Raw genomic sequence first — 9626 nt, forward strand, 5'->3', positions numbered from 1 at the left:
GTCTGGTAAATAAAGAATATTGTCTTATTATTTGTCTTTCAAAAGAAGTTTTTATTTTTTTAGAAAACGTTTAACACACTGCTTCAAATAGAGAGAACATGACCAAATACAGAAACGTGTTGACAGTAGAACGCATCGACGGAAACCACGGGACATTACAATGTGATACACACAGTTGAAGTTAATGCCATGAAATGTCATTAAAAAATGGCTACAACAGTAATAGTAGGCCTATAGTCATGCATTTTTATAACATACTACAGTACTATACTATTACTTTTTATGACTTACTATACTGTGACTTATTTATTAATTTGACTGTAGTATCCGTTTTTAAGACTTTTTCTTTTACAACTATATATGACTTATTCATGCTATATTATAGGCTACTGTCAAAGAAAGGTGAAAAAAGCCCTGGTATAGTATTTAAAAAAAAAAATAATAATCTGAATATAGTATGTCTATTCTTTACGAAATCACAGTATAATCATAAAAAAGTACGTAGAGTAACTCGTAAAGTTATATTTCAGTATGCTTTCTTTAAAGTCATAGAATAGCATGTCGAAAAAAGGCATAGTATAGTTTGTCATCAAAAGTCCTAATGAGTCGTAGTATATAGTACATCATAAAAGTCATAATATAGTCGGAAAAAGGTCATTAAAAAAATCATAGTGTAGCATGTTGTGAAATGTAATATAGTATGTCATAAAAAGATAAAACTCAGAGTATAAAATACTATTTTCGACATCCTACATCGTGATTTTTTAAAACATACTATACTGAGACTTATTATGAACAAAGTCATAATGTAGCGCAGTAATATCGTTTAGCAATATAGCAACTTGAGGTTCAGCGTCTTGCTCAAGGACGACATGATGAGAGGAGCCTTAAAAGAAGACCAGCTCGACCTCCTGAGCTACAACCGCTCCACCAGAGTCGTGTGGCACAGTAACAAGCTCGTGAGTGCGATTGAGTTCAGATTAGTAAATCAAAGTGTTTACTATCCAGGAATTATAGAGCTTTAATACAAAACTTGATTTGATTCGTTGCTATTTTCTGTTAACTTTCTTAAGATAAAGCATTTAAAACTGGAACGACAGTAATTCACAGGTTACATTATCAACAACATCTCAGTGAATTTAGTTTTATTTCAATTCTATTTACAGCAACTGTTCACAACCTCATCATGTGACATACATCAGTGAAAAGTACAACATTTCACAAGTAAAAGCAAACTACTGAAAGTTACAATTCATTTCAAGTGACATGAAAAATATTTTACATTCATAATTGTGTATACGAGTGAACGACACGAAAACGTTTTAAAACCGAGTCATAATGAAGAGAACGCTTTGATGGTGCCATCATGAACAAACACCTAATATGATTTCCTCAGGACGAGACAACAACAAACATGTTCATTTAAGCAGCGCTCTGAGCCGTGGAAGACAAAGAGGAACTCTGCCGCTTGCTCAACAGCGCAAGCGCGCTGTGGAAAACGAAGACCATCATCTTCATACAGTATTTGAACATTACATTGTGTTCCAATCACCAGTCCATTCTCTTTTAATGAAGAGTCCCTGAGAACCAGGAAGAAAAGGAAAGAAACTATTTTCCCATTACTTCTCAAGATCCTTCGTCCACCGTCAGCTCCTGCAGCTGCTCCTGCAGAGCGTCCAGCTGCTCACGTTGCTTCTCCTCCTGCTGCTCATGTTTCTCCTGGTTTGTCTGCTCCTCTGATGCTTCATCCTGGAGTCCCTCCTCCGTCTTAGGCTCCTCACGTCGGCTCTCCAGGTTCTCAGAGCTCTCGAAACAGCCTGAGTCCCTCGGCTCCTTGTCATCCCCCCCAGATCTGTCCTCCTCTTCTGGCTCTGACTCGTCTTCAGCTACACGGGGCAAAGAAACCACGTTTAAGAACAACAATCCATCCTGGACTCTGAGAGGCCGTTGTTCAGCTTCAGAGACAAACTCCACAGTCAGATAGCGTGAGCCTTTTTTAGTAATTATTCTCCAGTAATGTCCTGCATAGGGGACACTATGAATGGTGTTTTTTGTTTTTCATGAATAAAAGTAATTTCCATCTTTATGGGAATTTCACAATAAAAAGGGTGCTTTTTACTGCCGAATAGAATTAAAAGTCATTCCACTAAAAGTAAAAAAAAAAGTTGACATTTGAAATTGAGCATTGCAGTGATGGAGAGTGAAGTGCTGTTGAATATTTCCGAATAAATATTCAATCATTGGAGAATACGTGGCATTATTTTTAATCAGCTCCAACTCTTAAAATAATCAGTAAGAGAGAAAATACTTCATCAAAACAAGAGATGGATGCTAAATTGGAAAATGTCATTATAGTTGAGCGTCAGGAATAATTGGATGGGTAACAGATGGGTAAACTAACAGATAATAGAGATAGATGATAAATATTTAATCCTAAAAATAAAGTGTTTTTGATGGAGCGGACGTTTAAAAATACCTGTTTTTATTAATGAGAAACTGTGAGTGTAATGCTGTGCAACTGAGCCAGAAAATGATCCAATTATGCAGCTGAGGAAGAAGAAATATGATGGAAGCATAAAGTATTCCCCAAAGACATTTTAACGCTGCCTAAACCTGAAGTCTGAGAGGCACAAAGTAACTCTGTAATTAGCAATACTGTGACATTTCTCTGTGAATTTATTTTAATTGTATTGCAGCTGAGCGGGTGCACCTACAGTCTCTCAGCAGTTCAGAGGTATTCAGGATCTTGGCGCGCTTGTCTGGGTCTGTGATGTTCAGATCGTTGAGGTGAGACTCCTTCAGTCCTGTAAAGTCCTCCAGGCTCTGAAAACCATGCATGGACAGCAGAGAACTCAGCTCCTGAAACAAAAGGTCATAAACACAAACATTTAGACAACGATATCCACCATTACGATGTACAGTAGTCCTTCTGCAGTGTAACAAACACTGTGAATCTTACAGTGAGACCGATGCTGTCCAGGACCTCCTCCAGGGTTTTGGGTTTGGATTTGGATCGGCGGTTCTTGCTATCGCAGCGTCTCCTCCTGGGTGGAGGGGTGTCATCGGGCATCAGGTTGACGTAGATGAACTTAAAGGAGCCCATTTTGTTGTTGAGCTTCCCCGTCCAGGTCCCTACAGGAGGCTTATCAATGATGTAGATGATGTCTCCTTTCTAGAAGAGAGATGACAAATGAACGCCAGGCTCAGTCATGCCGGTGTTATCGCAGCGGAGATGAAGAGGAAAAGGCGAACAAAAGAAAGAACCGTTTGGTTGTTTATTAAATCACTAAAAATATAACTATTTATATGTCCATACTCTGAGCTGACCACCGAAATAAAATAATTGTGTAGAAGCATAGCAAAGAATTTGAGAAGCTGAATGACTAAACACTAGACATCCCTTGAACAGACGTTTCCTCTCTGAACTCTTGTATAATCTGCAATGCAGTGACACAATCACGACTGAAATCATCTTATTTTGTCGTGTAGTTCAAACTCTGCTTTGAGGAATATGAATCAAAACAGCCCGTCTTGTCTTCACACGGTTAACAAGCTCCCTGGAGGACGACTTGTCGAGACGACAGAACAGGCCGAGGGCCGAATCAGCGAGGACGACTTCTCCACGAGACTCACATTGAGCTTGAGTGACTCCACGTCGTAGGGGCTGGGAGTGAAGTCAGTGTGGACCAGAGCGCGACCACAGAAAGGTCCGTTGTAAGAGACGCCGTTCTCCTCCAGCCTCATGCTGTCCCTCTGGCAGTATCCACTGTCCAGGCTCTGTCTGTCGCTACCTGAGGTCAACAGACAAGAAGCCGGGTCAGATTCATCCACTCTATGGCCACAGGTTACCAACACACTGTAAATATCTGCATGTGAATGAAAGGAGGAGAGTGGCAGTGTTTGAGAAATTACAGGAATGTTTTGATGGTACATTCTTACTGATGTTAAGAAAAAATGAATTCATATTTATGGGTTTAAGTCACCCCGATTAGTTCTGTATTCAACTTATATTTGGGGAATAGTTATGCTCTCGGATTTGGAACTATAGTTCCCATAATGCTTTGGGGGATGTAACCAAGAAGTATAATTCTGCCATGGAGTCAGTTAGCTGCAGGCTACAACGTCAACTCATTTTTTTTGCCTATATTTGTTTACATGTTGGCCCTGTTTCATAAGAATGCCAAATTAGCGTTCTTGTTTGTAAGCTACCCAATAGGAGCGACCCCAAATATTCAACGACACGATCTAAGGAGCGTTACTCGACTGCGAATCTCACAGTTGAATTGTCGTTGTGACGGGAAAATGGTAATGAAACGAAAGGATCATTCAACATTCATAAATAACAACATGGCTATTTCAAAATCTAACATCAGGGAGTCGACATCAACCCTGTCGACTCCCTTCTGTCTGTGGATTGCTACAAGTTGCTCCTGTTTTTACTATTTGTATATTTACATAAAACAAAAACTGAGGGGGATCAATGAGCAAGAAAACATATAAAATGTACATGATTTGATCAGTCCACTACAGGCAAGAGTTGATCAGATTTTACTCTGTAAATTGTTAGTGGGAGACACTCCTAGTACCTAATGATATACAGGAAACTACCACTGAATTACTTTGATGCTGATGAAAACTTTACAAAGTGATGATTCTTTGCCAAGTTCTGGATTTGGAGAATAATATTTTTTACCTACATGGTTTCGAAGCAGATTTATGGACATTTATTTACTTATGGACGTCAGAGACAACGATATCCTCTTGAAGTGTCAGTAACACTAAAAATAAAATACAAACATGTGTATCATGTACATGATGGACACTTACTGCCTGAGAGCTGGCGGCTGATGAGGCTGGGCGCTGTGTCCTCTGACCCCGTGGAGCACACAGACGTCCTCTGTCCTGCACTCAGATCTGGACGCCAATCAGAAGAGCCCGGAGACACCGGAGACAGCTCCTCGCCACTCTCAGCCTGGAGACGTCACAGGACAGCAGTGCAGGTCAGAAGTCTATTCGCCTTCACTTCACTCAGTTAAGAATGTTGATTTGAAACTGACGGTCGCATAATGACAGCATAACGCTTTACATTTGTTTTTACACTCAATTTTACTTGTTTGACTAATAATATTCTACTGAATAATATTACTTTCCACGATTGAAAATCAAACTGAGACTTCCTGCTTTTCTTTTCATAAACACAGTAGCCTACATACATTTGTCCACTAGATGGAGACAACTCAAATCTTTCACAACAACAACAACAGCTAAAGATGTCAAGGTGTGTTTTTTGCATCAGCAATCCTCTTTAGTTCATTTACAACTATTATAGATAGTGTTTTATAGTTTTAGAATACACGGTTACGTGTTATTACCGTGATCATGTCACAGTAACTTAAATGTAACTGTAAACAGGATTTTACCCCCTCTTCAGCCAGAGCCTTCTGCGCCACCTTGGATGATTTTCGGGTCATGGTACGAGAGATGACGTTGCGCCATTTCTTTCCCAGTTTCTTGCCACTTTTCACAGCTTCCTCTGCCGTTACACCCTCCGCCAACTGAGATGAGAGTAAACAAAAAAAATCATGATATCGACAGGTGGAGATGAGAGGATATGTGGTAAAACCTTATTCAAGTTAAGTGAAATGATTTTAAGTAAAATAATTTTAAAATATGCGAAAACTATGGCTTTGACATGACTTAAGTCTCATGGTGGTTCCCAGAGGCATCACTGTCAAATATTCACTTCTCACAAACTAGACAACATACATACCATTGCGGTAATGGGGTTTGCATATTCACACACATTGCTGATACCCACAAAGTCACATTCACACACACACGCACACGCACGCACACGCACACGCACACACACTTGTACTCTATTGTGGGTAGGTGCTTAGCTCAGTATAACTCCGTCTGCAGACAAAACTGTTGGCCCAGTAATTAAAGCTAATGATGTTTTCAGTGTTTTATGGAGGCACTCACTTACAGCGAATGTGCGACACTTACACACAGAAGGAAAGTCCCCTGTAATTTGCAAAGGAAAATAAAGCAGAAGCGCTGTTCGATTTAGAGAAAATAGAGTGTTTATTTAGAGGGATGGTTCGTGATGTGCTGGACTATTTAGATATTGAACATCATTCTGTTGCTTCTACAAACAGGCAGCTATAGGGATTTATTTTATGATGGTGAATGTAAATAATAAACTACAACAGAGTGTATTGTAGCTGGTTTTTGTGTGATTCTGATACAGTACTGAACACTCAAATGCTCAAGTTTCTCTTCCAAAACTAAAATGTGTTTCTGATTGAGCAACAAAGTGCAGAGTTAACTGTTAACCCAAAGAGACAGAGAGGGATGAAACGATTGAACATATTAATACAAATTCTTAAAATATATATATTTTTTTAAAAGCCTAAATTCTCCTCCTGGTTAAATGCTTGCTGCTTCTGCAACTCTCTGTCTGACGCGGAGGCTCTCCGCTTGAGAGATTAGGGGACATCCTGTCTACATGCTGCTGTCATCTGGGCTCTGCGCAATGCTTCTCCTTCTTACTTCCGCTCTTCTTCTACGCTTATTTGTCCTCCAACTTCTACTCGGGGTACGCAGAGTGTTACTGGGAAGTTACTGAAGTTCTGTGAACGTTTAAGCGTTAGGACATTTGCCCACACGTGCGGCGGAGTGTTGAATCAGGAAGCACAAACTGTGCACTTCTGTTCCTGACAACAATTTCTGCTTCGCCCTCGTGAACTTCTTTGCTCTCTTCTGGATGCAGCGTCATTTATGTTCAGGGTGACGAATGAGGAAGAATGTGATAGAACATCTTCCATTTAGGAACTAAAAACACAAAGACTGTGGGAGGTATCTACTTCTACTTTTCAAAACATGTGTTGTATGTTTGAAGATGTTTGTTTGTTTTTATGAATATGTTTGAGAGGAGTCCAACTTACATTCTCCTCCAAGGTGAACTCCTTCTCTGCAACAGGAGAAGTAGGTTTGTGCTTCATAAAATCCTTGAAGCTGCTGGACCTCTGCAGAGTGAGCTGGAAACACAAAGAATTGCATTCATGTCAAAATCATAATGACAAAAGCCAGCAAAGGGGCAGTACTACACTTTCACCACAAAGCAAACGGTGTAAACAAAAAGGTTTTTTACTGTAATGCAACACTGATAACGCTCATCTCACGATTGAGCACATATGTTGTTATCTCGTTATCTCTTCATATGTGTGAAAAGAGGGATTTCTCAGAAGGAACAACTCTTTCCACCCAGTTATCGACGATGAACTCATGAATCTGGGTCATGTTGCAGACAGTAATGTGTTGTGTAAAATGTTTCAAACGCAGTTGAGCAGCAAACAAAGAAAATGACGTGCGGCGATTCATATCAGTCCCTGTATAAAAACAGTGTGACATTATTTTAAACTTATCAAAGACACATAACAGGAACAGAAACATCTAAAACAACTAGAATTCATCTTTGAACTCAATGCCAGTGGAAAAAAAATCTTACTGTAAAATCCCCTATTCTGAATCTGTACACGATGCATTGTCAGTGTCGATTTGTCTGCCAATTATTTTCTGGATAAATCGATAAATCGTTTGGTTAATAAAATATCAAAAAATAGTGAATACTGCTGCTTTCACTTTTCTGACACCCAAGATGACGTCTCAAAATGTCTCCAACCAATTCAATTTACAAATATACAAAACTTAATCATCATAACTGAGGTGGAACTGGGAGATTTTGGACCTTTATGCTTGAAAAAAATGACTTGAACGACAAAGAATCATTGTGAGAATAGCTGCTGATCAATTATCTGTCGTCTCGTCAATGAACTGATCCTTTCGGCTTAAGCCATACGTTTTAAAATGAAGACAAAAAAGCCAAGTTTTTACTCTTTCGCATAATATTCACACCCCAGAGTTTCCTCCAGTGGAAACTTTTCGTCTAATTTTCCATATAACACGTCACTCTGTGTGATTTTATCGCAGCTCATCCTTCTCGAATCTTTTGTCGAAACCACAGGAAACGGGCAAAGCTTGAGCGACTGCTGCCAGACAATTGGTGCAGACATCCAGTCAGTGCTGGCGGCTGATGGTCTCTCTCTGAGTCTAACCTGAAGAATTTAACCACCAGTGCAGCCGAGGGAACAAATGACCTTTATCATTCTGAGGCAATTACAAATGTTGCTGGTAAATGTCTGTTTTCCCTGCAACAGTTGCGCTCCCTAAAAAGCCACAAAGCTTTAAGATAAATCAATATTTTATTGCCGCAGAGTAGTGACTCGTGATGTGTAACAATGATCCTCTCCAGCCTCGATTATCACCGTTGATAATTGTGTATTAGGAGACGATTGCCGAGGACACAGACAACGAGATGTGTAATGAAAAGGCGTGACTAGGACGACAGGAGGTGAGATGTTGATGGTAAATAAGGGCACTGGTGTCGAGCGTAGGAGGCTCGCTCTCATGTTGGCTGCTGTGGACAAAGAAGCCACAAAGCTATGACTCAAACTACATCTGCAGCGATGATTCACCCGGCCAGAAAAGAGGAACTTTGCTTTTGTACAAGAATATGTTGAGGCCAGAGAGTATTTAGACACGTAAAAGTTGTTTAAACTTTAACATCGTACTGAACTTTTAGTTGTGTGTGTGTGGGTTCGTTCAGCTTCACCACAAAAATTTCCACTAACTTGAGCAGACATCCTGTGTTGACACGATGTGCACACAAAGACAGCTGTACTAGATGTTGAAATGCAAACATCAACACATTTAACACCATGTGATAAAGACCTCTTCACAATTCACTGTCTATAATATTTACATTTATAGGGGCACAATTTGAGCAAATTCACTCTAAACCATCCAAAACAAACTAATAGCCAAAAACTCACCTTCTTCTTCTGCACTTGCTCTTTCTCCGAGGCATTGGAAGGCCTTCGCCTCAACATTTTCTTCTTTAGTGGTCCTTCAGAGATCTCTTTGGATAAAAAGCCGTGCGAGTGATACACCGGTCTAAATCAGTGAGGGTTTCTGTCACCGTGCTGTCGCTGCCAAAGTTGTCAGATGAAAAAAAAACAGGTAGAGTTGTACTCCGCTGCAGCCGCACACAGTGCAGAAGCTGAGAGGAAGTTACGTGGCCACAGAGAAACTGGAGAGGCAAACCCTGTTTTTGGTCCTCTGGTATTCACACAGGGGGTTTGTTACATGTATTTCTCAGTCCTGCGTGCCACAAACTCTTTAATGTTATGATCAATCGACCACTGGTTACTCATATCTTCATATGTTCAGTTAGATAAAAGCTCAGGATTAAAAACATCAAGTCATCTCTTGCTGCATTGTCACTGTTTTACAACATTTCTACTCCCACAGTCATCAGTTTTCAACTTCAGCAAAATGTGGAGGTCAAAGTTAAGTCGGGAAAGATCTTCATCTTGCAACACGGCAGCTCTTGAAGTTGCCAACCAGTTCTGTGTCAAATTATGTTTTTTGATTTTACAGCTTGCCGTTTAGCCATCCCTCTCAAAAAGCACATATTTGCCATCGCATCTGAAGTGTGGAAGTGAAAGAAATCGAATGATGACATATTTAGAAACTCAGTAACGGCTGTGCAGCTGCAGCAG

General features: G+C 40.0%; 1 protein-coding gene across 1 annotated transcript; it reads right to left on the bottom strand.

Moving 5' to 3' along the window:
• Positions 1-830: 830 nt before the first annotated feature.
• Positions 831-9100, bottom strand: sash3 (SAM and SH3 domain containing 3). The gene is made up of 8 exons (XM_079268916.1): positions 8898-9100; positions 6951-7043; positions 5421-5555; positions 4828-4972; positions 3634-3791; positions 2960-3172; positions 2715-2859; positions 831-1886 (listed from the first exon to the last, which is right to left on the bottom strand). The coding sequence occupies exons 1-8, from the start codon at positions 8952-8954 to the stop codon at positions 1627-1629; spliced, it is 1206 nt and encodes a 401-aa protein (XP_079125042.1). The 5' UTR covers positions 8955-9100; the 3' UTR covers positions 831-1626.
• Between the last annotated feature and the right edge of the window lie 526 nt (positions 9101-9626).

This window comes from Melanostigma gelatinosum, assembly GCF_949748355.1.
Source record: "Melanostigma gelatinosum genome assembly, chromosome: 5".
Lineage (NCBI taxonomy): Eukaryota > Metazoa > Chordata > Actinopteri > Perciformes > Zoarcidae > Melanostigma > Melanostigma gelatinosum.